Here is a 27,513-nt window from a genome sequence, read left to right on the forward strand (position 1 = left end):
GGGAACAACCCACACCAGACAAGTTTGTTAAGGACTGTGTCCCAGAGTAGGAACCCCATGTTGGAGCAGGGGAAGAATGCCAGGAGTCACCCTCATGTGAGAAGAGAGAAGCAGCAGAGCCCATCTGTGAGAGATGGATCATAGACCCCATTCCCTGCCCCCCTGAGCCGTTGAGGGGGGAGGAGGTAGAGATATCAGGAGCAGTGAACTGGGCCTGGGAAGAAAGGAGGGATGGGGGAGGGAGATCTTAAAGTGCTGGTTGTGATTTTCTCATCATCCTACTACTTTTTTTCTTTTATTCCATTCTGTTTCTTGTAGAATAAACTTTCCTACTTTCCTCTCTAAGTCAAGTACTGGAGTCTGTTTTGCCCAGAACCATAATTGGCAGCAAGTCCTCCCTGCTCTTGTCTTAATCCACAACAACCTTGCTTATCTTTTTGCTCTATTTCGCTGGGGTCTCTGCCATCCTAACGAGGGTGGAGGTGAATGGGGGCACCCAGAGAGAGACTGTCGTGGTGCTGCTGTGCTGACTGGGCCAAACCACAACAACTGTAAATCAGAATCTCAAGTGTAAACCAGAAAAATACAGTCTCAGTCACCAAAGCAGCAATAGCAGCTGTCATGCTAGCACCAGAGGGCTCTACAAGCAGAAAACACAGCATTAAACATAGAGTGTCTCCATGTAAACTATGCGAGTGGCAAGGCAATATCTAACACCAAGATGAAGTTCTTCAATAGCATAAAGCAACTACTCTCCAGCAGTTGACAACAGAAGCAGCAATTCCTGCCCTTGCCTTGAAATGGCAGCTGGGGTATTGGTGCAAGGCTCTGCCCTGCCATCTGACTCTACCAAAGAAACAACAGAACCCAGCTGGCAGGGCAGAATCCACACCAAGGAAATTCAATAAAAATTTTGAATGTTTTATTTTAAAAGAAAAGGTTAAGAGTCACATGATTTATTATTGGGATTCATAATCATTAGACAATATCTCTCAAAAGGAAAAATTGTGTTTTGCAGCCAACATGCTGAGCTTGGTCCTCTCCACTATCTTTCCTTGGCCTCAGTAAGGGAAGCCAAGCAAATAAGACTTTGGGTGGCGAAGAACCACTCAGAAGAGAAGGTGACATCAATAACTTAATCTGATAGACAAAGCCAGGCAACAAGGAGGGTAGAGAAATCACCTCGCATAGTTTCTTGGTTACAGTTGCATGTGGGTACCTGAAAGACACTTGCACCAGCTTTCACAGAACGATTCAGAAACATCTGTGCAACCACAAACCAGGCAGCTACGCTGGGCAAACCAGAGACGTCCTCAAGAACGGACTAAATACACACAGGGCTAATTATTTTTTATAAAATGAAGTCATGTCTCAAGAGTCAGTTGGAGGTTGCCTTTTTTTTTTCCTTCTTCCTTTTGCAGGATATAAAGCACGTGAACAAGGAAAGGTCAGCTGATAACACCTCATTGAAAAAAAACCCCACACATAATACATGCCGAGATCCTTCAAAGCTCTTTGGAGCACAAAACTCTGCAGGATGAAAGGAAAAATCCTTCAAATACATAAATAACTGGTTGAAAAAAGATAAAGAAGGTGGACAAAAGGCATCTCCAGTGAGTTTTGTAGCAGAGGGGACTCACCAAAGGACTCAGCTCTATTCAATTATACTGAGCTGCGCAAGAGAAGGTGGGATTAAGATGACATTTGCTACTCTGAATAATTCAACAAGATCTGTAAATAAGTGCAATGACTCCAAGGAATTGCAGTAAAACCTCATTATACGAGTGGGTGATACAATTCAAAGTGCAGCAAATCAGGAGGAACAACCACCCTAACTTCAACTTAAAAAACCAGGACAGACTGAACTCAAGTCAACACTGGCAAACAGGATGCAAGGGCTTCAGCTGAGTGTGCCACAGAAAACAGAGTTCCATGTTTTTTTGATCACTAACAAGTGTAATTATGAGACAACAATACAGAACAAAACGCAAAACCTCAGCGTATGGTGTTTTCTAAAGAAGCACCTGCACCGTAAATATCACCTGCTGATCTGATCAGCATCTCTGCCAACCTCCTCCATTCTCTCAGGCCACCCCCCCCACCCTGTTATCCCTTTCTCAAGGAGGCTGGAGCAGATCTAGAAACAGCAAGAACAAGAAGAGACATGGAAAGCCTGAAGAGACAATTCATCCCAGCCAAAAGACCACCTGGAATGGAAAACAGTTTCCTAAAATTGTGAATGTCATGGAGAATTGAAGAAGTAATTTCTTCTGAACTGACAGCCCCAGTTCTCATTTTCTATCTCTTCCTCATGTGTAGGCCACACAGAAAACAGCCTACACACTCAGTGCCCAGCTTCACCTCTCTCTACATACGGCAGCGAACGTCACAATGGCTCAAAGTGAGAGCACAAATCCATGGAAGAGTGAACATTGTTAAATTCAATCACCTGGCTCAAGGAGGTCAAACTGCTGGAGAGAGAAAATAAAGCAACTCTCCCCCCAGATTAGATTTGCTGTATTTGTGAACTTCCCTCCCAAGGCATCTGTTACCAGCTACTAGTGAGCAGGACACTAGGCCAGATAGATTTTTGGTCTCATCTGGTAGCACTTTTTACAGCATTATACAGGATTTCATCTGTTAACCTGAAAATACACAGCAGCTGATTGCTTCAGAAGAGCTGCAAATTAGTTAAAAAAACCCCACAAAAACAAAAAAGGGGCAATCTCAGCATAAGGAAGGACTACATAAGGCTGTGGACCGAGTGGCACTTAACCATCTCACCGAGCTCCTAACTTGCCTTGCAGTGGGGCTCTGTAAACCTGCTTGCTTGATCACTCCAACCAGAATATTTTCCATCAGCAACTTATCACTCTAAAGTCAAATTCTCATCTGTACAGAGACCTGGAACAGCATAAAAACTACTATGCAAGAGTAAGATAGATGGGCTGGAATGAGGTACGGTCACACACTTCAGACTTTGCAAGAAATGGTACTATGAAAGCTCTACTGGAAAGCTCTTCAATACAAAAAAAAGAAAGATACCTAGGGTATTAACTTGTTGTTGTGACTTCTGAGCCAACAACCTGATTCAGACACAAAGAAATCATCTGTGGCACCACACAGCATCCCAGAGAGACCTCTCGTGCCATTCCACACCCTCATCAGGGGCGTTCAGGCATTAGCTTTAAGCAAACACATGCACACAAGAGATCAACAGAGAATTTGGAAGGAAAAAGCTACTGTAAGGTTGGCACATGTGGTTTGAAAACAAGAAGCCAAGAACTGAGTGCTTTCTGAAAGCACCAAAGGAGAAAAGAGACGTTTTTCTAAAAGGCAACACTGGCACGCAGATAAATATGTACTGGCTGCAAATCATTTATTTTAAGAGTCTAGTGCAAGTTTCCAACCACCATGGCCAGAGATGACAGAAGAGCTTTCCACACAAGAAAAATACAAGAAGCCCAAACTGGCAAGGACTTGAGGCCAGCAGTTGAAAAAATGCTTGCCATAGGCCTGCAAAGTAAAGCAGCAACCTGTGCCTTGTCTTCCTCACAACCCAACAGGTCTTAAAAGAGAAAAAAAGGCTCCAGCTGGACACTCTGCTGAGACAAGCAAAAGCAATTTCAGGGCAGGCGACGTTAGAAGAAACGCTTGGATGTAACCGAGGTTTAAGTAGTTATGCAAGGCATACGTGTAAAGCCCTCATTTTTTCAAGTGGATGGTCTAAAATTTCATTGGAGTCGGCAATATTTTTGCCAAAAGGCTGCAAGGTCAGCCAGCCCAGGGCACCGCTATGCCAACACCTGGAACTTCAATACAGAGAGCAACGATTTGCCTGGCCAGTTCTCACACTGATCCCCCTTGTTCTCCAAGTACATCAGGGGTTTTAACTAGGAATTCTTTTTTTGTTTTTTCCCTACACATCACAATACTTAAATTCCTTCCTTATCTGGTCACACCTTGCCAGCAGTCACCTTCCCCACAAAATATCTTGCTGATATTTATCATTGATAGCATCTCTAACTCATCCCCAACTCAAAGAGCTCTTGTCTCAGCCCAGCTGAGCATGGAGACATTCACTCTGTACATCTCTCTGCAACAGCAACATAATCACCCCCAAATTCTCCTATCAGTAGCACTGCACCATCTAGGTAACACTTCCAAAGCTTCAGCAGCCAGCAAGCAGTGAGGAATCCTCCACAGCTTTCCCAGTCTGAAGAAAGCGATCTCCCCAAACTCCTAACTCAAAGGCGCTCTTTGTGTTTTTTGGAATGCATCAGTGGGAGAGCACTGCTAATATTTGATAAGAGTTTCTCAAGGGGAACAAAGCTCCATTCACCCATCATCCTCTCCCAGCAGGTGGACAGAGACCAATTAACCAACACAGCATTACAGCAGGGATGGAGAGAAAATGGTTTATGTGAGTAAGTCACAGTTGGGGAGGTGAGAGAAGGAAAAGACAAGTTTTGATGAATTTGAGCAGTGGGTGCACAAGCTGGCTACACAAATGCATTAGGTCACTGATTAAAAAAAATAAAAGTAAAAATCAAGCCTGAACTCACACCCATGACAGGGTGATTTCAGCCAAGCCACAGTGAGTTCAATAGCATAGAAAAGTGAAAGTAGAAAAACCTCATGTAAAGTCAAGATACAGCGGATATTAATAACTGATGGTGAGCTTAGACTCAACACAAGATACTTCCTACCAACTAAAAAGTCAAGTCACTGTTGAGAAAGGCTGAAGAGGGCAGTGGCCAGCAGTGAAGTGGGCTGGAAAGATGACAGCTCCAGGAGTGTTTTGGACAAGGCAACAAACACCAACCCTTAATGTTCCCTACCGTGCCAAACAGCACAGATAGATCTACATCATGTTCTCAGATAAGGGGGGAATATTCAATTCATCTATGCAAACACGTTGAAAATACAGTTGCATGGAGTACCCTTTTGACCTAAGAACACTATCCCAAGCTCCCCACGGCTCCTGTTTGGCCAGTGCCCAGCCCCACGTTACTGGCTGTAGACAGAGCCCACAAGAGAGATTTGGCCTCGTCGTGCGCCCACTCCCACTACTCCCATTACGTAATAACCGACACAAAGGTGACGGTGAGGGAGGCGGTGTGGGGCCGTGGCACCCCTCGCCGGGACGGTTCCCCTCACCTATGCCCCGGGAGAAAGGGGGCCCTCCCTGGAGACCCTGGGAGCCCGGCTCCGCCAGCAGGAGAAGTCCCTGGTGGGTTTCCCAGGCCCCCGAGGGCCCCAGCACCGGCCCCTGCTCCCCTCCGCCGCCGGGGACGGCCGCTCTTCCTCCCAGCCCTGCGCGACTCCTCCGCCCAGCTGGAGCTCTCCACACCGTGACAACAGCGGCCGCTCTCCGCCCAGCCGCCGGGGAAGGGCTGAAACAGCGAAGCCCCGCGAAGCCTCCTCCACCACCAGCGCGGCCCCGGGAAAGCGGCCGGGCCGCGAAGCGAAGCGACCGCCCCCGCCGCCGCCCAGGCCCCGCGGTGATGGCGGCCCCACAGCCCCCCTCATGCCCGTACCTGGCTGCGGCGGCGCTGATGTCCCCGGGCGGGGGGTGGACGCGCGGGCTGGGCTGGGCCGGGCCGGGCCGGGCCCCGCCGCTGCTCTCCCCGCGCCCCGCCGCGGCTCCTCCCTCCGCCGCGCTCTACGGGGAGGGCCCCGACTCGGAAGCACTCATCTATTGGCCCCACCCCGCAACGAGTACAGGCCTATGGTAAGAGCGCACCCGCGACGGCCGCAACCACCTCCGGGGCGTCGCGGCAGCGAGCCCGCCCTAGCAACCGCGTTCCGTTGCCAGGCGGAAGTGGCGCCCGGCGAGGGAGCGGCTCCGCCGCCGCTGGCGGGGGGCGGGCGAGGCGAGCCGGGCCTGGCCCGGGGCTCGGCCTCCCGGGACTCCGGCGCCTCCCGCCGCGTCCCCGGGAGGGGAACACCTGGCCGTCGGAAGGGGAATGTATACCCAGAAAAGCGAGGGACGAAGCGGAGATCTTAAAACTTAGCAGTGGAGCGGTCGTTGCCCCGAAACTCCCCCTGCGGCACCGCCGGAAAGTTATTTGTAACATGGGCTGCGAAGCTGCTCTGGAGAGATAACACGGCCCCAGACACATCTCACGTCTCTCCCACTCAAAGTTCGGAGTTTTCCAGCTTTTAGTAGGATTTTTAATTTAATTTTTTTTCTGTGAAATCCCTTCCGACTTTTGGTGGTGAAATGTGATGGGCAGGAGTAGACAGTGGCCGGGAGTTGTGACCCAAAGGCTCCCAGGCTGCTTCTGGCAAAGAGCTTGGCATTTTCCAGAGGAAAGCTTTAAACTGAAATATCTTCTTGAAAATGGTTAAAAGCCCGTGGGGCAATCCCATTAACCAGCCCCACAGGCACCACTTCATCACTGCATGGCCCCTGCCAACAATGAGTCACAGGTTAAGTTTGAAAAATCACCTTGAAAATTTGTTTAGATCCAGAATTTAGGCATTAAAAATTTGTATTTTCCTCACTATCTCGTGTGCCCAAGGCTGAGCTTGTAAATTTTTCCCTAGTCTGACAAGCCGAAAATAAAGCCCAGTTTTAGTAAAACTTGCTAATATTTCACTTCAGACTTTTCGCTGACTCTTAATACGTATCTGCAGCCTGCCAACTCAGTTACAATATTAAACCTTTTAAGTCAGCAATATTAACGTAAAAAAATAAAACGCCTTAATCCAACCACCTGAACAGCCCATCCTGGCTCCATCATCTCTCAGTACTATACCCCCAGCCTCTGCTCTGGAATTACCTTGTTTTGTGCATTTTATCTTTTACTGATAATGAAAAAAAAGATAGTATTACTGTCCCCGTCTTTGATAAAAGGGAGAGGCACTGGGGATGAGGTGCTTTTGCAGTGTTAAGATTCGGTGCTCTCCTTTTTAAGTGCCAGAAGGAGAAAAAGGTGGGAATTCACCAAAGCAGCAGAAGTTATTGTCCCTGTTTGCATTTTGAGATCTGCTTCACTGGTCAGGTAAATTGCATCATTTCCTCCTATTTCTGCTTTGAACCCACCCAGAGCTTTAAGGAATATCTTAATGCTGAAAAATTTTCATCAAACAATCTTAGTCTGAGCAATTCTTTTGGAAAGTCCAATTAAACATGCAGATTCTCACCTGCCCTGTGATAATTCCCTGGGAGTCTGTCAGAAGAATGGCCCGCATATTGGAAGACACATAGGGGTGAAGGGAGCTCACAGCAATCCAGAAATGTTTGGGGTGGGTTCAGACCACCGCAGTGGAGGATTTGCTGCTGACACTCGGCTCCTCATCCTTGACTAAGCCAGGTGAGAAGCTGAACCGATTCCCGAGCATCTGTTATTGACTGAAAGGAAATGTTCTGCTTTTATTCTTAAAACTGCTGCAGCATCTCCAGTTGGGATGAACCCGCTGGTTGCAGCAGGGCAGCAGCTGGAGCTGCTGGACAGCACAATTCCCCTTTGTCCAAAGGACAATGAAGCTCCTGTTCAGGATCAGGCACTGGGAGGCACGAGCGCTGGAGCAGCGTGGGCAGGGGGTACCTCACAGGACACAAGCGCTAAGAGACCTTGTACCATTCTGGGTGATGCTGGCTGTGAGCATTCATAGGAAAAAAAAACCACAAAATCAAAGCAAATACAAAGATTAAAAGAGCATTTTTGGCAGGGGAGGAGCAACCACACAGAGCAAGAAGGTATCAGGGTCTCAGCCTTCTCTCTCACAATGGAAGCAGCCCCTGTAATCATTGAATCCAGAGCAGGAATATACATGAACAGGCTTGGCACTTATCAGTATTCACAGTGCTCCAATGCAGGATGGCATCCTGTGCAACTCTCTCAGCATAAGCAAAAAGCATCTAAACTCAAAACTGGGGCATTTGCAGCAGAGGGGCTTTATTTTGAGGAGTGGGAAGTAAAGGAAGCTAGTTCTATGAAGTGGGCACCATATATGCCACAGACAGCACAGTCTGGTACCTGGTTTCAAGGAAAAACCTTGAAAATCGGAAAACAGAGATGAAACCCCCTCATCGGGGGGATAAGGTCCCTGAGATGTCATGTTGGATCTCCCACGACAGGGTAAGAGGGCAGCAGTCTGACAGCTGACAGCCCTTTTCCCCTCTCCCCTCCATCTGTGTCATTGCAGGCACATCTGCTCCCGCACCCAACAGCTGCCCCGTTTAGCCCTGTCCCACCAGGGGAGCAGGAGGAGATCCTTACAGCCCAGCCAAGCCTCATCCAGGAAAATGTTCAGTCTGTCCTGTTTTGGACATGAGGGGAGAAGGACTCAGCTAGGAAAAGCTTGAAAATGCTCTGGAGCAGCAGAATGTAGCGATTCCATTTAAATATAAGAAAAAACTATTTCACTGTGAGGGTGATGGAGCAGTGGCACAAGCTGCCCAGAGGGGTTGTGGAGTCTCCTTCCTTAGAGGTCTTCAATACCCACCTGGACATGTTCCTATGCAACCTGATCTAGGTGAACCTGCTTCTGCAGGGGGATTGGACAAGATGATCTCTAAAGGTCCTTTTCAACTCCTACCATTCTATGAGTCTATGGTTCTATGATTATCCCACATTACCTGAAGAGAGAAAAGCTTGAGGCCATGGGGATGGAAAAGGATGAGGTCCATCCCGCCACTCTCTCTTGCCCAGAAAGATAATATTGCCCCCTGAGATTTAAAATGCCACATATTAGACTCTCAGGATTTCTGACTTTTTCAAGTCCTCTCCTAAACACCCTGTTTGTGCTCATTATTGCAGTTGCTTTTGGAGCACCCAGGGGTACTCATGGACATATGCATCCAGTCACAGCAGCAGTGACTTTGTCTCACCCCATCTCCACACCCACCTTGCTCTCCTCCCAGGCTCCCCCTTCCCACCCGCAACATCACTGCCCACCTTCAGCAGCACAGTCCAGCATGGAGAGAGAAGGGAAGATTTTGGCTATTCGGGAAGGGAGCCAGCCCTTTTCCCAAGGGAGAAACCTTGTGCCTGCTGGCCTGGGTTAGCTCAATGGACCAAGATGAGGGGAGTGGATTTCCATCACTGTCCCCACCTCTGCAGCGTGGAATTTGAGCAAGCCATGGTTGATGTAGCCAGTGGAATAGCAGGTGATTTTGCCAACGCCACTCTAAGGCAGTGACTGTTCCCCTCTACTGGGCACTGATGAAGCCACACCTCAAGGGCTGTGTTCAGTGTTGGGTCCTCACTCCAGGAGGGATACAGAGGTTCTGGAGCATGTCTGGAGATGGGCATGGGAGCTCAGGAAGAGTCTGGAGCACAAGTCTGACGGGAAGCAGCTGAAGGAGCTCGGGGTGTTCAGCTTGGAGAAAAGGAGGCAGAAGGGAGACCTTCTTACTTTCTGCAACTCCCTGACAGGAGGCTGTGGTCAGGTTAGGATCAATCTCTGCTCCTGAGCTACAAGCAATAGGACAAGAGGAAATGGCCTCAAGTTGCACTGGGGGAAGTTTAGTCTAGAGACGAGGAACAAGTTCTTCCCAAAAAAGGGCTGTCAAGCTCTGGCACAGGCTGCCCAGAGAGTCTCCATCCCTGGAGGGAACCCAAAGCCATGTTGTGGCTGAGGTTTAGTGGTGGCCATGGCCCTGCTAGGGAAACAGTTTGACTCGATGAACTCAAAAAGTCTTTTGCAACCCCAACGATTCTGTGACTTTTTCCAGTGAGATAACACTGACTCTCAAGACATAATGAGAAATTATGTATATATCCACATGCTGATATATTTCCCAAATGTCACCTAAAGAAACTGGAAGAAGGCAGGAGGAACCTTGCCCTGGTGCCTGGCACAGCCCAGCCTTTCATAGCTGGAGTTGCTGCTGACATCTATTGTCAGTTCTGGGGATTTATTTTTTTTAAGCAGCTGTTTATAAGTGTGTTAATGAATTGAGATTAATAAATTGGCCAGTGCAGGGTCATGGTCCTGGGTCTTACTTTTGCTGGCAGGTCTCAGCTTGCTCCTCTTTTCTGTTTTGCAAATTAAATTGACAATCCTAATTGCAGAGAGAATTCACGAGCATGACACTTTATCCTTGCCTGAAATTTATTTTCCACACCATATATGACCCTTCCTTGCCACATTCAACTTTTCTATTAATTCTATTTCTGGATTAAAACACTTGTCACGATAAATGTACCTTGTTCAGCAATCTATTTGGGGTGGCACAGCACAGCTATCGCTACCCAAGCAATCAATACCTACAGACCTGCAAAGTGCCCTGCTGTTTTAAGAAGCATTTCTTTAATTAGAGCAGGAGCACAGCTGGAGCCAATGCAGCTGTCCTAGACCCAGTGCAGCATCTCCACTCAGCTGCCCAGAGGTACTCCCCTGCTCTAAATGCACCCAAGCAGAAACCTTTTCCTGCCTTTTGCCCAGAAACTGTCGTTTCATGAAAAAAATTAGGCTTTTGCTTCTAGATTGCAGTTCCTGCAGTTTTAGCAGCAACTTAACACCAAGTTTTGCTCATTTATGAGATTTCACAGCAGGGTAGCTGTGGACTATGCAGGTTACTCTGATCCTGAGCTCCTTCTGTGCATATCTCACCCTTCCATAGCTTCTTGTGCTTCTGCTCCATCAGATTTTAACTTTTTTATGACGTATACATCAGAGCAATACAGAGCCTCTTTGTCACAGTCTTCACCATAACTGTTCCTTGATTTAATTTGGTCAAGAGCAGCTTAGTCCTTCTCGCTTCCCCAGCCTGCAGCTGTGTTGCCCTCACGGCACCACACAGCTCACACAGTGGATTATGCAGGTGATCTGCAGATCTGATAAGAGTATCCTGCATTTTGCCAGCTCCCAGGCAATTTTAGAGGATAAACCATGACTGAGAATGATAGCTAGTTTGGCAGGTCAAACAGCAAAGAAAGAGACACCCACAGTGCCTTGGTAGCCACAGGACCCGAAATGGGATGGACACCACTTAGCCGTAGCTGTGATTACCCGTTAGGGAATACCTACCCCTAGTGTTGTTAAACATCAGCACTGCAGCTATGGCAGCCCCTACCCTCACAGAAACCAGCCCCAAGCTGCATCCACTCATTAGTGAGTATTTCTGTGTGCTGAGAACACATCCTTTGCCAGAAAGGCACAATAATGACATCTTCCTGGCCTCTCTGCACCAAGGAAGAAATACCTGCACAGAGCACCCCACTGGGGCAGAATGGTTTGCAATAGAGAACATGGAGAAGATCGTACACAGCTGCTTACAGAACAACTTGTTCAGCACATTACCTTACTAGCACTGTGTTTCAGTTCACTAGAAGCCAATCAGAAAGCAAGGGGGGTTTTTTGTTATTTTGCGTGAAGAAGACTGTATTTTGTCCAGTACATCGCCACTAGCTTATTCCCCTTAATTCACAGCAGCTTTTTTAACAATTTCTATTAAAGAGACATTTTTATTTACTACTTCTCATTCAAACAGCAACTACTGTTTTAACTGCTTCCTTTAACCATCCTTTTAATTTATTGAGTCTTTCAGAAGAGGCTTTTAAGCAGCATCCAGCCCTTTCCCTGCAATAAATACTCCAGGATGATCTACCGGAGCTGCTACTGAATCCTCCTCAAACACAACCACCCACCTTTTCAGCAGCTCAACCATATTCTGATCATTTGAGGTGCTCCTAAGGAAGAACAGATGTAGAATTCCCACAAGTAAGGCCCATTGCATATTTCCACAAGATCTCATTCACTTTTGCATATAGATTACCCCTCGAAGGTGTGCAGCAGCCTCAGGCCCCTCATAACAAGTTTTATTTATGGCTCTTTCTGCTTTTGGGAGTTTGATTAATCAAAACAACCCAGTTTGTTTTAATGAAACTTTACCTCTAAATTGTAGCAAGTGACAGCTGCCCTTCTGCCTCATCAATGTCTTTTCAAATCCATCTTTCAGACTGAGAGGTTGTCATTTACAGTTTTTACTTTAATAAAGACATGGCACAGATGTATTTTCAGAATGCTTCAATGTATTATAAAACTGAGGATCTGCTCAGAAAACCAGAACAAGCACAACCACACAATTAAGAGACAGAACGTGCTCAGTATGCAAGAGTCACTGAGGAACTTGGGGAAAGCAAGAAAACAATTAAAACAATTATTTGTACCAACTGTTAAGCTTCAAAAAGTCAGTCTCTCAAACCTGCACTTTTAATTCTGCACAACAGCTGAATATAAGCTATGAGAAACCGTAAAAACTACACAAACATACAAAAAACCAGCTCAAGTAGAGGAGATGTGGTTCCTCACCAAAGCTGGACTCGGATCACATCTACTCCTCTTCAGAGGACTCAACATCTTCAGTGGGATTTGGTGGCAGGCAGTGAGCTCTGTAAAAAGAGTTATCAAGTCAGAAAAATTAGCAGAACTCCATGAACTCTTCTTTGAATGGATAATAAAACCCTTTTCCTAGAGGCTGGGCAAGGTAAATAACTTTAATTAGTCCTCAAGCCATGAGGACTGATACAAAATACTTTTGAAGTGCCAGAAGCCCCAGTGAAGTAGCAGTCACCTGTCCTTCAAACAGGAAAGCCTATGCCTGCACAGCACACATCACACACTGACATGTACTCAGTGTTCCATACATATCCTTCTCATCCTAGAGGGCCTTAGGCAGCTCCACACCACATCTAGGCAGCTGAAACTTTAACTGCCATTTCATACCCAAGTTCCAATCTAACTAACATACCAATGTGAGCGGAAAAAAAACCCAACCCAGCTGCACACTTAGGCGAGTACAACTCTTGCTTCTTCCAGAACATTCCAGTAGGTTGGAAGTTGTTTGATGATGGTGACACTGTGGGTTCTCTGTGGGGTTGTCACCACTGAGTCCTTACTTGGACAAAGAAATTTCAAATGGAAGAGCTGAACATTTTGCAGCACTAGAGTGCTCATCTTTTACTTCTCCAAGAGGTGGGGTGTGCTTAAGTTTGCTCATTCTTCAAGACAATTCAGGACCAATTCTGACGGATGCTCTCCAAGATAGTTTAAGGTTATCTATATTTGGTGAAAAAATAAAAAGATAGGCAATTGAGAAGAGAGAGTCTGTAAGGAAATGTTTCACACTGCTGCCTTTTCAGTCAGTAGTGCAGCCTATAAGTTAATGTGTGAAGCATCACCTGAGTCGAATAATTCAATTTCTGACCTACAGAAGGTGCTGGCAGTCCCCTAAGCTTTTCTGAAACAGAGCTGACAGTCATGCAGAGTTACATTGCTCTGGTCTGTATGCAAACGAGGTATGGCTGAGCACAGAGAATTTACCCAAAGTCCCAGTTACTCCATCTATTTTAGAGCCCTGTCTGAAGTTAGTGGAGACAGATGATATGTTTTATTAGATTTTCATAGAATCATAGAATGGTAGGGTTGGAAGGGACCATCTAGTCCAACATCCCTGCAGAATCAGGTTCACCTAGATCAGGTCGCACAGGAACATGTCCAGGTGAGTGTTGAAGACCACCAAGGAAGAAGACTCCACACCCTCCCTGGGCAGCCTGTGCCAGGGCTCCCTCACCTGAACAGTGAAATAGTTTTTCCTTATGTTTAAATGGAACTTTTTGTGTTCCAGCTTCATCCCATTACCCCTTGTCTTGTTGCTAGCTACCATAGAAAAAAGGGATGCCCCAACCTCCTCACTTTGCTGAGAAACAAATGAAGATTTGAAAGTTAAGAGACACACTGCAGGGGTTCTTCATTATGTGAGATGGGAGTGACTGGACACCAATATAATGTGCATTGACTCCCAATTTATTGTCACATAATCATCACTTATATACCTTTTCCAAATGCTGTATATGTGCTACAATTCATGGCAATTAGTTAATACTAAAGATCACGTGCTATGCATAAGGCCTCAAAGTTTCATTTTTGTAACAACTTAGACACCAACCTCATTGTGATAAAACACCATCCTTATTGTACTTAAAACATCAACCTTATTGTGCTTAAAATATCACCCCATCTATTTGGCCTTCAGCTAGTGTTCTCTCACACTAGACTATGTTTATGCTTACCTTACATTTACTTAACTTTATACTATTGTTAGTTACATATATTGCAATTTGTTAGTCACATACATGCGATCACACAATGCTTAGTTTAATGCTCTATCCTGTCTTCTTGTTTTGACCTTGCCTCCATTACAGTCTGTAGTTTCGGTTTCCTCCCTGCTCAACCTTGCTGTCACATAGGCATTCTTTTCTTTTTCTGCTGTTGAAGGTGATTCAAGGATGAACTGCTGACTTTCTCCGTCTCTAACTCCGTAACATTCATTATAGCCCAGGCCCCAACAACACACCACCAACTTTTTTATGGTAGCTTGCTCCTTCAGAAATAAATTGTAGTTTCAAAGCAGGAAACTAGTGATGGAAGGAAACTAGTGACAGTTTGTTTCATTTGAGAATGGACCAACAGCTCTCATTGCAGGCAGCCAAGCACGTTGCTCTCTGTAATTTGGAAGTACCAGGGAATTTTGCTGTTTAATGTCACTCCCCAGACCACACTGACAAAACCAGTACACACACTATAACAATGCAATGACAGAGCAATGACAGCAGCGTGCATGACTAAAGTTCTGCAGACAGTTTTTGCTCTCTGCCACACCCTCGGCCAGCTTTTTTAAAGGAAATGAACATTAAGTTCAAGGAGTATGTATGTCCCAAGAGCCAGGCTATCATCAAAACTCCTCAAGTGTATAAAAGCCTATTCATACTATGTTTTGTGTCACTGCTCTGCCTGTTAACCTGGAGGTACAACACTCCTGCACCTCCTTCAGTCTAACTTTGTTGCAATTTCTGTTTGTAAGGACTTGTGGTGCCCTTTCCAAGGCTGAGCGGAAATCCATGGTCAAACGCGCTCCTGAGAAGGCCCCAGCAGCTGACAGGGGTGAGCTGACAGCAGCCAGATGGGGACTGAGGGGAGACAGACAGCTGCCTTCCCCGCTTCCCCCAAGCCCCATGGGGCGGACACATACCTTTTGACGGTCAGCCCCAGGCCGCTGCTTCTCACCGTCTCCCCGCTGGGCGCCCGAGTCTCCTTCTGCAGGAGCTGCAGGAACTCGACCATGACCCTCTGCCTCGCAGGGACAAGGCCCCACGCACATCGGGTTCTCCCCAACAGGGCAGCCCTCAGCCCCGCCACGGGTAGAGCAGGGAGGAGGGGAGGGAGAGGAGCCCCAGCCGCGCCCCGCTCCCTCCTCTCCTGACGGCTGCCGACGGTCACGCTGCACCCCAGCACCTCCCGGAGAGCCCGGGCGGCCAGCACTGCGGGGAGAACGGGGCGGTGAGCGGCGGCTCCGCGGCGTGCCCCCTTCATGTGCCGTGCCGTGCCGTGCCGTGCCGTGCCGTGCCGTGCCCCGTACCTTTGTGGTGAGCCCCGCCACCGCCCGCCCTCGTCTGCATTCAAGCGCCGGCGCCACCGCCGGCCGGGAAACGCTATTGGCCAGCGCCCAGAGCAGCGTGCCGGGAACGGCGCGCCCGCTCCTCTCGGTACGGCGAGGCGCGCGGATCAGCGCAGCGCCCTGCTGCCCTCAGAGCCATTCCCTCAGCGCCCTCCCCTCGGCTTGGTTATCTTTCGGGGTGGCTCCCCTCGGACCATTCCCTTGAACGCAGGTCCCTTCAGAGTCTCGCCCCTCAGCTCTCTGCCGTTAGAGCATCTCTCTGCCGTTAGAGCAGGGCGAGGCTCGAGCCCCGTCCCCTCCGGCCCGACCTTTCTCATCGAGGGTCCTCTCAGCGCCGCTCCCCTCATCCGCCACCGAGTGTCAACACCGGCCTCAGTGAAGCGCTCCGGGAAGGAGGTGGATGCCTCGGGCCTCCCCTCCGGGGCAGTGAAGCTTTCGTTGCCCCGTGCTCCTCCTTCTCTGCCGCCCTCCTCGTTGCAGGGGCTGGCACCCATCCTTACAGATACCGCAACAGTCCGTGGGGGAGAGGAGGAAGAGTGATATTGCTCTCTGCTGTGACAAATTGTGATGGCTGTCCTCAGATGCACGCAGTGTTCCCTTCCTAGGTGCTTGCAGAGATGAAGCCTCCCATCCTTTTAAAAACATGGCCGTGAGTCACGATGGCCAGGAGCATGGAAAAGCCTGCACCGTGTGACATCTTGATGCTTTTTCCCCCCTTCTTCTTTTTCTTCCGCCCCCTTCCCCCCGCAGTAGTGTGAATTCACACGGAACACGGTGGGAGAACAGCTCTGGCCGAACTTCGTGGTCTTTTCCAGTAAGACATGCTCCTAGGGGGCTCAGCTGGACACGGAGCCCAGACGCTGGCGATGCGGAGGTGGGAGCACTTGTCAACTCTAGCCGCAGGTTATGGCTGGAGCTCCCTCTGACGTGCAAGTAAGTCTCCCCGTAGGAAGATTTAACTCAGAAGCGCATAGGGAGGAAGGACAGACACTGCCAATGTCAGCGCAAGAGCGCATTCTGACACACGCAAGTGCGGTCTCCCTGAGGTGAGCCTCCTCTCGGGGCGCGGCTCCCTGCGAACGCGGTCCGAGGCTCGGGCTGTGCTGCAGCCTGGCGCTGCCTCGGCGGGGGCATGCACCGTGTGCCCCGGTGCCCACCCGGAGATATGTTTTCCCTGAGAACTCGCAGCGTCCTTCTCCAGCTCCCAGATACGTTCCCGCCCTTTCCAACCGACACCCTGATGTGGGGTGGCTTCTCCCTAACCAGTCTCTCCCTTCCAAGCCGACGTGCGGACAACCGGCGCCCGGAACGGTGGAGCCGCGGCCGCGTTCCGGGGCGGGGGCTGAGGAGGGTGTTGGGGTGGTGCGGCGCCGTTTCCCTTCCCCCGCGCGGAAGATGGCGGCGCCCAGCGCTCTCCTGGTCTGGTGCGTCCAGCACTTACGCGGAGACTTCGGGCTGGACGTGGGTGAGGAGGTCGTGAGGTGAGCGAGGCCGGGGCGGGCAGGAGCCAGGAGGGCCCCGCTCGGGGTCGTCCATTTCCGCCGAGGCTCGGCGGGCCTCTTCTCCGCGGCCCGCTGTGCCGGTGTGCGGTGGCCCCTCGCCGCCGGTTCCGCCTGGGCAACTATAGAGGGAATCGGGTGTTTGATCCACTCTGTCGGGGAATCCGGGGGTCTGTGCCCCGGGTTGTCCCTTGGGTGGGTGTCCCGTGAGGGGACGTCGAGGAGGGGTGTGGGTCCCTGTGGGTGGGTGAGGAAGAGCGTGCTGTTGTCTCCATGTGTTTAAGCAGGAGCCTTGTTGGGTTTTGGTTAGTGTTTTTGTGCGGGAGCTTCGTGGGAAGCTGAATCTCGGGGTAAATTTTTTAGTGCTTGGCAGAAAGGTCCGGGGATGTCGCACTGTGCTAGGATAGGGGGAGCAAGATAATTTACTTTCCCTTTTTTCATTGAAACAGCCATAAAGGATTTCCCAAAGTGCAAACGTTTGACTCATAACCTCATTTCTTACCATGGTCTCGATAGAAACTTGACCTGAAAAGGAGATAAGTTGTATACCTGTGCGTCGATTTCCTCAGAACAAAAGCCCTCTTACCCATTTTTCTCCACCCTGTCCATTGGCAGGTACATCTTGTCAATAACAAATGAGGATGAGATCCGGGAGTACGTTGTTGACCTCCTTCAGGGCACTGATGGGAAGAAGAGCTGGTTTGTGGAGGAACTGCTGTCCCGGTGGCGGAAATCCTCGCAGCCGCCCTCAGAGCCGCTGCCGGCCTATTGGAAGAAGGATGGTGAGTACTCTGGGGAGGAAGGAATTCAAGCCTCAAACCAGCTCCTCTATGTTACTCTGTTTATCACAACTTTGTGCCACCAGTGGCCGTCACTGGTCCTAGTTCTGTTTGTCATGACAGCATAAAGCCCATTTTCCTTCACCAAGTAAAAGCTCAGGGACATTTTTCTCTTGCTGGTAGTTACCCAGCCTTTCTTTGTGCTTGTGCACCCTTCCAGAGACTGCAGAAGGGCCTCGGGCTGGAGACCAAGCAAAAAAGGGCAAACGCAAGGGAAGGAACAAGCAGGAGCCAGCTGTGCACGCTGAACCCAGCGCCCACGTAGAGGAAGTAAAAACGCCCCTCGACCTGGCCAAGGTGAGTGTGCCGTGGCTGCGAGGGCAGGCCGTGTGCCATGGGGCACCCAGGGCACGCTGCCAACCTGGGAGGGCTCGTCTCAGACACTAACAGAAGATGTGGGTAGGAAGCAGAAATCAGCTTTCAGAAATAAAAATCCTTCGTTATCAGAGTCCTGATGTGCCTGAAAGCAGGTTTGTGCTTCCCAGCTACGTCGCAGGCTCTGATAAATGCTTGCTTCTCCCTGCAAACCCTGCCTTGTCTTATACACCAGACAGCTACTGTGAGACACCTGGTGGAGTTTCTTTGTTTGCTCACAGCAGCATGCAGCGTGGCAGCCACAAACCATACCCTGAGCAAACACCTTGGCAGCTGTTGGTGCAGACGAGGGCCCGACACGACGGGTGTGCTGTCGGCGAGTGCTGCGGCTGCCTGGTTGCAGAGAGAGGGCGGTTGCTCCTGTGCACTGACTGCTCAGAGCTGGCTGAGGATTTGGACAGGCTATGTTTGTAGTTGCTGTATGTGTCTGGGAGTCTCACTGCTGCAGGGCAGATAATACAAGGATGCGAAAAAAAGATTGTGTATGTTTGTGTCTGTAAAATAATCATCAGGTAGTGACTATTACAGAATCACAGAATGGTTTACCTTATCACCCTCACAGGGAAGAGCTCCTTCCTAGTATCTCATAGAAATTTACCAGCCTGTGATTCCCTCTCCTGCAGCTCCACTCCTACACCCTTAGTATTGAGACTGTTCAATTTTGGGGAGACTTTTTTTTTTCAGTATTCATAGACAGTCTGAGCTGCAATAAAAGAAACTGTGAAAACTCCATGGAGAGGAACAAAGCTGTGCCTGTGCTGAAAGAGGAGTTTCAAGTGTGTCCCATACAGTGACAACTAAAGGCCAAAGAATGTGTTTGGATTGAAGTGCTGCTTACTGAAACGGATAAGAGTCCTAAGTCCCGGATAAGAGTCCTAAGTCCCGGCCTTTCCTGGTCATGGCTGGCAAGCAATTCATGACTGAAACCAGTCTCTTCTGGTGCAGGAGGCATTGAATGGGAGGAGGAACCCTTTGTTTCTTTGATCAAGGTGTGAAGTCTGAGGGAGAAAACAAAGAATTCCACTATTATATTATGCATCCAGTCACCATCTAAAATATCTTGCTTTGTTTCTGATCAGGGTTTCTTATGTCTAGCCTGACCCAAAGCTCAGTCCCTGACCCAAAGCCTGACCCAGTGCAGCCCCTGATTGAAACTCACAGAGGTGAATCACAGAATTACTGAGAAGAATTGACATTGCAACTCAATACTTGAACATGCAGTGCACAGAAGACCTCTGCTCAGGTGGCTGTGTTGGGTGGGAAACACCAAAAAGTCTGAGTGGTGACTGAAGAAGTCCTGCTGTCACCAACAGCTCTGTTTTAGGGGACAGACACACATAGGCCTTCATAGTTACAAACAAAGTGTTCCTATAAGCTAAATAGCCCTTGAAGATAAACTGGGGAGTGTCTGAGCTGCTGTTGAAGTTGTTAAATAGCCATGGATTGATAGTGTGGGTTTGAAGAACTGACAGCATGCCTGCCATCTAGGCCCAAGCAGTTTTAACTTTCAGAGGCCGCAAACATCAAGTGGATCCGCAACATCCTTCTGTCCTTGCTTCATTTAGATTCCTTGGACCTTTTCTGGCAGGCCTAAGCTTGTATCACTGTTGAATCTGGAATCTGGTCCAAATTCTGTTCCAGTTAGGCAGAATCACACTTGCCTGAGTCTCCTCAGCCTGTTGAAGGGTCAGTGCTCTTTCTTTGCTGATGGTATGGTACTGCAAATACAGTTTGTTTATTTTGTTTTGCTTTGCAGGCACAAGAGAACAGCAGTGGAGTCAGCAGTGGTACCAATTCCTCTAAGAAAAAGCCCAAATATATCAGCCTTTATACCAAGGAGGGGCAAGACAAGCTGGCTGTCTTGATCCCTGGCCGGCATAGCTGCGAGTGCCTGGGCCAGAAGCACAAGCTCATCAACAACTGCTTGGTTTGTGGGCGCATCGTCTGCGAGCAGGAGGGCTCTGGACCCTGCTTGTTCTGTGGTGCTCTGGTTGGTAACAGGCTGGTTTTTATTTGCTGTGCTTGAACACGGGTGTAGTTTGTTCAGAAATGGCGTGGGTCTGAATTAGCTTATCGGGTCGAAGTTCTTTTAGCAAAGTTCTTCAAACTCTAAAGCCGGACGGGAAAGAACCTGTACTGTCTCTTTCTAGAGGAGCGATGTCCTTCACAAGGGTACATCACTTTGGAGCTTGCCTGATTTATGAGAATCTCCCTTAGCTCTCCTGTACATGATGCTACCAACCAAAATGTGTGCAAGGCTTCAGCCCTGCCCTGGGCCCAGCCCTGTTTGCCTTGTAAGGGCTGAGAGGTGTAGCCAGGGCCAGGGTGCTAACTGCTTTTCACATCTGTGCAGTATGTATCACTTGGGGTACCTGTAACACTCTATATTTGGCTGAGAAGGGCAGCTTTTGGAAAAAGGAGTTAAGTTAATGGCATCAGATAAAGTTAACTTCAGGACAGAGGAAAATACTGTTTGGATGAAGAAAATGTTTTAAATCAGATTGGTTGCTATATTACCTAGCAGCGTGTCCACCCACAGAACTGAGAAAGACCAAGCTGTACATTTCTCATGGATTGCTTTTAGTGAAGAACAAGCTTTCAAGATTCTCTCTGTGTAAATAACATGGAAGGGAAGGAGGTGTGGACCATCTGGGTCCACAGGTCCATCAGGGTCCAACAGCTTACCCTGAGCTGTTACCTAGACTCTGAAGATGGTCAAGCATGTGATGTCCTTCTCTTTTTCTTCCTTAGGTGTGCACTAAAGAAGAGCAGGACATTCTTCAGCGGGACTCAAACAAGAGCCAAAAGTTGTTGAAGAAACTCATGGCGGGTCAGTAACAATTAGAGACTGTAATACAACAAATCCAGTCAGTTATGCAACAGCAGGAGCCCTTCTCTCCCTCACTGTGCTACACTTGCCTTCCTTTTTTTAAAAATGAGAGTGTGTGTGTCCTGGTGTGCAAAATGTCTAGATAAAGAATTGCTGGCAACTAAAGGTCTAAAGGTAATTTGTCCTTGGAAGCTGACAGCTGAATGCTTCTCTGGGATGTAAATTGCTGGGAGAGTTTGTCAACTTTTATTTGCTTCAGACCTTACTGAGCCATTTGCCCTTGTTGCTGCTTGAGTTCTGTGGTGGATGTTAAAAGCATGCCTGGAAAGCTGCCTCCTTGCATCCTCTCTGCCAGCACTCAGAGGCTTTTCTGGTCTTCAGCAAAGGTGATAAGTGTGAGTGTCAAACAGCAGTGGATAATGACCTTACCCAGAGACCCCAAGGCTGCTCATTAGGCATTCCTGAATCAATCACATGAACTGAATCCTTGCAGCAGTCCTTGAAAATTAGGCTGTCTCACGTGGCATATGTTGCTGTGGAAGATGAACTTGTGCTATCTGATTTACTGGGTCTAGAGTGACGGTGGTTAATATTTTCTAATGACTCCTTTTATCTAACACTTATCTTGGTAACTAAAAATAGGAAGAGAGCCAAGGAAAGCAAGAGGAAATAATACCCAGTCTCCCAGAGAAGAACCTGTGCATTACGGGGATATTTGTCTGAGTTAAGCTGAAATATAGCCAAGGTTACAGTGCTCTTGGTTGAAAAATACACTGGAGAAGAACTGGGGAAATATTTACCCTGGGTCTTGGTGTCAGTTTCTCTTTAGAGCTGCTGAGATGGCAAGAGGTCCTGTAAGTCCTTGATCACAGAGTCAGCCTGTTTATAATCTTCCCGTAGAGCTCTTGATCTACTTCTCAATCCCCTTCTCTTACCCATTTAATGGGGCTTGCTTTCTGGAAAAGTGGGGAGGATTTCATTTGTGAGAGGCTTTGTACAGCAGCAGACAGAAAGCTCACTGTATGTGTGACTGACAGTGGTGAGTGATCTGTCGTGACCAGGAGTCTCTTTGTGCAGGTAACAACTCTATAGAGAGAGAATTTTAGGAAGGGACTTGAGGCCTGTGGTTGGTGATGGGCAGAATTTAGAGTGCCCAAGTTGGTAGGGAAGGATGAAGGAGAATCAAAGATCAAGACCTTCTCTCTAGACACTACATAGATATTGTCACTGGCATTTGAATGCTTCCTCTTCTTTGAAGGCAGGAGTCTGTGAAAGGGGCTAGAGGGGAAATCAGGGCTTGAACCTGGTTTGGAAAGATTTTTGCTCTTGGTGCAAAGTTCTTTTAACTCCTTGAATGACCTTTGGTTTAGGGGGCATTTCTCCAGCCAGGCTTACTAAAACTGGGCTTTAAACAACTGACAATCACAATTTAAACAATCACAACTGAGCTGTGATTTGCTTTCTACCTCAGGTACTGAAAGTTCAGGGAATTTAGATGCCATAAGCAAAGACTTACTGCCCCGACAAGAAGCTAGACTCAAAGCAGGCTTGGAGATGGCTGTGAAACACAAAGACAAGTTGTTGGAATTTGACAGGACAAGGTAAGATACTAGCTGTTAGTTAGACTGTCATGAAATAGCATAAATTATCTGGCAGGCTAAGCTGCCTTTAACAGAAACGTCTAAGGGTTACTTCTAAGGGCTGTAGCTACAGAGACCTCAACATTGGCCTTTGGTGGAACAAGAGAGAAGCCCTGGAATGGGCCCTGTTTGGCAGCCCTCTTGTGTTCCTGGCAGTCCAGCTGTCGGAGAGAGGGAAAGGAGCCGGTGGGCAGCAGGTCTGGGGCAGTCAGCACTGTGTTGCCATCCCCCCTGCTCATCTTTTACTGTTGTGGTTGTTTCTCACCAGCGTGCGTCGAACACAGGTCATCGATGATGAATCAGATTACTTTGCCACCGACTCCAACCAGTGGCTCTCCAAGCAGGAGAGGGAAGCCCTCCAAAAGAGAGAGCAGGAGCTACGGGAGCTGCGTCATGCCTCCCGGCTTGCCAAAAAAATCACCCTCGACTTTGCTGGCAGGCAGATCCTGGAGGAAGAAAACAGCATGGCCGAGTACCACAACAAGTGAGTGAGAGCTGGCAGTGAGGAGGCCTGCCCAAAGGCGAGGGGAGGGAATCCTTAAGGGTAGGGGCCTGGCTGAGTCTGGAAGAGCAATGCTAAGGGAAGCTGCACGAGACAATCCCTTGAAGGGCACCTCTGACACTAGGATGCAGATTTGCATTCTGTACTTCCTCAGTGGTCTTTTTGACTTGCAGCATGCCATCTCTTTTAGCACAACCCTCTGCTAAACCCATCTGGACGAGGCTTGAGTAGTTCAGTAGCTGGCATGTCTGTTGAAGTGGCCCTGGAAAGAGATGTTGCAGAAGACCTATCTCAACAGAATTAATTAATCTCAGTTTCAAACCAAGCTGAGTTTCTGCCATAGAGAAGAGTGACTCTTCAAATTAGAAATCAGACTAAGGGAATTGTTTATTTAAGGCAGGTGGTAAAAAAAAATGCTTTGGGTCACAAGTGTTTGTGTGGGGAGAGGGGAGCTATTGCTGGGGGGAAGTAGGGAATTTTCATGCCACTTATTTGTGCTTACAGGCTGGATGAAACCATCGAAGCCATAAACAGTGGCACACTGAGCAAGCCAGCTGTGGGCCCAGAAGTAAAGATATCTCTGAGTTCTGGTGTTTTAGTGAATCCCAATCTTCTTCAGCCTGCTCCTTTGGTCAGTATGGGTTGCGTGATTTATTCCAGAATCATGAATAACTTTGGGAAAGTTTTGCTTAGGAATTGTGAGTTCTAGCATGTTTGTAGTACCTCTTTCCAAACCCATGTCTGAGGGCTCCTCCTTAGCCACGTGAGTTGGGGGCAGAGAAGATTTGCCAAGGTTCTGCTCCATTCTCTGTTCTCAGGAGGTTTGGTTCAGCTGAGTTCTGTCTCAGCTGAATTTTAGTCTTCTGCCTCCTTTTCAAGAATGTGGAAGAATTTCTCAGTCAGCCTAAGGTTGTGTCACTTTTTCAGCTCTATTTATGATTCCTTTTCATTTCCAGTTTCCAAGGGACATAATCTCTCCCCTCTCATTCCACTGTAACTGTGGTGGTCTTGACTAAGTTATTGGAGGTGGGACTGTTCCTGTTTTTGAATGTTGATGGCTAGGAGCGTGCTTTGAAAAAATTATCTTCCTGTGAATGCCCTGAGACACCAGCAGGTAGTTTTATTCTTTAAATTCACAGTTTAGCTGTTGTGCATAGAAAGCAAAATCTGCACAGAGTGGAGCATGACCTTGCTTTTTTCTACTGCCAAAGTAGAGAGCAGGGAACTTGCGAGGAAGGGGTATCCCTCAAGTGAAGAAGAGCTTCAGATAGGCTTTGCACTTGCTATACATTGTTCCTGGAGGGTTGCTAACCTTTTTCTTGTTTCTTTTGAATCCTCTGAAGTGGGTGGACCAAACTGGTTTGCACCCACCCAGGAAAGCCATCTATTCCACGGACACTGGAAATGAACCTGGCTCTGAGCGGAACAGGTTGCGGATTCAGGATCGAGAGTTGCAGGAAATCTCAGATGATGGTTGGTGCCTCAGCATGCACCAGCCTTGGGCTTCCCTGCTCATAAGAGGAATCAAAAGGTAAAGGGGGGGCCTAAACTGTGAAGTATCCTGTTCAGCCATTGGTTTGGAGGCAAGATGGGAAGTTGTGTTCTTCTGAGCTTGCTTGCTTTGTGCAGTGACTAATTCCTACTGGTAGCTCTGGGTTTGAGAGCTGTGTGTCCTCATCCATTATACTGGTGGCTTGAGAAGCCAGTTAAACTGTTTTTCATGGGAGTAGCTAGCTTGGAAAGTACAAGTTTCTTCACAGCGGGTAAATTTAGAAAGCAACTGAGATTTCTGCACTATAGTTGGGGTGTACCTTTCTGGAATTAGAGAGGGAGATATTCTGAAAACGTGAAATAAGTTTTCTGATCTTTTTGTTCATCATAAAGAAACTAACAGTGGGACTAGGCTTTGTTTAAAAGCCCAACCACATGCACACACTCCCTGTCATGACCTTACCCTTCTGGGCTTCTCTTTACAAAGGGAAGCTCCTTCAGCCCATCCTCCTTGGCAAGCCAATTCACCTTTTCTAGCATTAACATAGAACAAAGAATCTTCTGTAGGCTTTTTATTTTTTTTTTCTCCTTTCCTTTTCAGAATTTTTCATTGTAGAGAGCAAAGCTTTTTCGCTTCTCAAACTAAAGCTGCTGTAAATCTTAACGTGCCATTTCTGAGGTCCCTGATGGCTGCAGGTCACAGTCGCTCCTTACAGACGTGCAGTCCTCTGCTGCTCCCTGTCGTGTGCTTACTGTGCACAGCTTTCTGAGCTTGTGAGGCAGTTGTATGAACAGATTGTCCTACACACGTGTCTGGCATACTGCTGGACTTGCAAGGTTTGATGTCCTTTTCTGCTGTTGCTCTAAAGCCATGAGGATATGCTCTGCTTCATGGTGGTATTTCTAGCCCATCTCAACATTTCTCTGTAGTGCTGACACGTTGCTTAAGTTTAAATAGGCAGGGCAAAGCTCAGCAGCAGGATTTGCGTAGTGAAACACTCAATGGAAAAATCTGTCCATGCTGAAATTAAGTCCTAAATTCTCCTTTGTTCTCTAGGGTGGAGGGCAGGACCTGGTACACATCTCACAGAGGGCGGTTATGGATTGCAGCCACTGCTAAGAGACCTTCCCCTCAGGAAATCTCTGAACTGGAGGCCACCTACAGAATGCTGCTTGGGAAAGGTGAACTTCTCTCCTTGGATCTTTTTGTTACTTGGTACATTGAGCTGTGTAATGAGCAGTGTCAGAAAACCCTCTCTGCTGAGCAGTTACTACTGCTTCTCTTTTTAACCTTCTGTTCTCAAAATTCTCTTCATCATTTCTGCATTTTGTCAGCCAAATGGATATGGTGGTAGACTTCATGTCTGTCCTTCGCTCATCATGTATTCCAAGCACAAACACCATAAAATCACACCCGTCTTCCATGATAGCTTTTGACAGCAAAGGACTTCTTTTCATCCTTGACTCAAGCAACAAACTATTGAGCGTGTGCTTGCACGCAGGCCAAGTGGCTCGTGCTTCCGTCCCTTTGCAGTGATGTTAAAGGCTTTTCATGTATTCTGACCTGACAGAAATCAGGATTGGAAAGCTACAGGTTCTCAGGAAGATGTTATTCTCTCGTGTGAGTAGGAGGATGCTGCACACCTCTTTGTGTGGTCTTTCTGCAGAACACCCAGCTTAAATGTCAAAGAGCAGGGTTGCCTGCTTCCTCGTTAGGGCAAGAAGCTCTTCCTGCACTACATTTTCCTCTTGTCAGAAGCCAAGCAGGGCAAGGGGTGCATATAATTAAATATAAGTAAATCTTCCAAGCTTACTCCTGTCACAGTGAAGATCCTGAGCTGGGAAAAGGATGCTGACTTTTTTCTTGTGTCTGCAAAAGTAGAAGTGCTTGGAGAAGGGGGAAGGGCACCCAGGGGCTAGAAGACCCTAGCTAAATGTGTGGGGATGTGGGTCCCCTGAAGAGATGTTTCTTTTAATGCAGATGTGGAATTTCCTGGCGATTATCCCCCGGGGTGCCTCCTAGGCTGTGTGGACATCACCGATTGCTTATCGCAAGAGCAATTTAATGATCAAGTGAGTACAGCTATAACAACCCTTTACAAGCTTGCATTAGCCAGCAAACTTCCAAAGCAGTGTAAATCTCCTCTCTCTCTGGAGAAGGCACTGAATGGAGATTTTAGACTGTGTTGAGAGAAGGACTATGCAGTCTTGTGTGTGTGGAAGGAGAATGTACCAAGAAAGTGTGTTTGGGTGGTGGTGGAGGGAGTGGTGGACTAACACAGACTAAATCCATTGTCTGCCTTGCTGGCAGTGAGGTCGTTTTGTTGAAAGTAGTTTCTCATATCCTCTGAAACTTTACAATAGGGACTCACACCTACTGAATTAACCCAGCACTGGCTGGAGAGACCATGCTGCAAGCACTCCTGACAGCTGTCATATCTCTTGCTGCACAGATGTGTGTGCACCAGGACCCTGGGCAAAACAGGAACCTGCCATGCATTAATGTTACATTTCCAGTTTGCATCCTCATGTGGCAAAGAGGGGAGCTTGCACCTGGTCTGCATGTGGCCTCTGAAGTGGCAATTGTTTCTCTTAACAAAGATTTCTGGGGTTTTGCTAGAAGGAATTTCTCCAAGTTTTGCCCAAACTGGCACCAGTTTTTTTGGTACATCTGGGTATAACCATGCTGGTCTTCCTGTCTCAGGGAGGACTCTGGATTAGGAAGGGTCAAGTACTTGTTTGTCTGCCTTTGGAGTGCAGCAAACAACTCCCTGAGCAAAGCCAGCAGAGACTTTGCCCTTATTACAGTGATTTGTGTGGCAGCAGACGTGAAAGGGCCTGGAAACTCAAGACAGTGTGAGAACGTGGAAAATGCTGCAGCAGTGGTGTTGATGGGCCATGTCCCTGGCGCTGTGGTGCCAG

At 48.1% G+C, this 27,513-nt stretch overlaps 2 protein-coding genes across 8 annotated transcripts in view; one reads left to right on the top strand and one right to left on the bottom strand.

Moving 5' to 3' along the window:
• The window catches only part of CSNK1G1 (casein kinase 1 gamma 1), a 116,365-nt gene extending 110,716 nt beyond the window's left edge, over positions 1-5,649 (bottom strand). For all 6 annotated transcript variants that reach the window (XM_061999179.1, XM_061999176.1, XM_061999178.1 and 3 more), the window contains exon 1: positions 5,541-5,649. The gene's annotated coding sequence lies outside the window, so the exon portion shown is untranslated. The remainder of the gene's footprint in view (positions 1-5,540) is intronic.
• An 11,138-nt stretch (positions 5,650-16,787) lies between these two features.
• TRIP4 (thyroid hormone receptor interactor 4) overlaps positions 16,788-27,513 on the top strand; it is a 30,187-nt gene continuing 19,461 nt past the window's right edge. For both annotated transcript variants that reach the window (XM_061999653.1, XM_061999654.1), the window contains exons 1-11: positions 16,788-16,896; positions 17,530-17,696; positions 17,914-18,050; positions 19,885-20,118; positions 20,880-20,958; positions 22,430-22,559; positions 22,867-23,082; positions 23,605-23,731; positions 24,444-24,631; positions 25,649-25,773; positions 26,573-26,664. In XM_061999653.1, coding sequence (XP_061855637.1) covers positions 16,811-16,896; positions 17,530-17,696; positions 17,914-18,050; positions 19,885-20,118; positions 20,880-20,958; positions 22,430-22,559; positions 22,867-23,082; positions 23,605-23,731; positions 24,444-24,631; positions 25,649-25,773; positions 26,573-26,664 — 1,581 coding nt within the window. In that variant the 5' untranslated portion in view covers positions 16,788-16,810. The remainder of the gene's footprint in view (positions 16,897-17,529; positions 17,697-17,913; positions 18,051-19,884; positions 20,119-20,879; positions 20,959-22,429; positions 22,560-22,866; positions 23,083-23,604; positions 23,732-24,443; positions 24,632-25,648; positions 25,774-26,572; positions 26,665-27,513) is intronic.

This window comes from Colius striatus, chromosome 7 (genome assembly GCF_028858725.1).
Source record: "Colius striatus isolate bColStr4 chromosome 7, bColStr4.1.hap1, whole genome shotgun sequence".
Classification (NCBI taxonomy): Eukaryota; Metazoa; Chordata; class Aves; order Coliiformes; family Coliidae; genus Colius; species Colius striatus.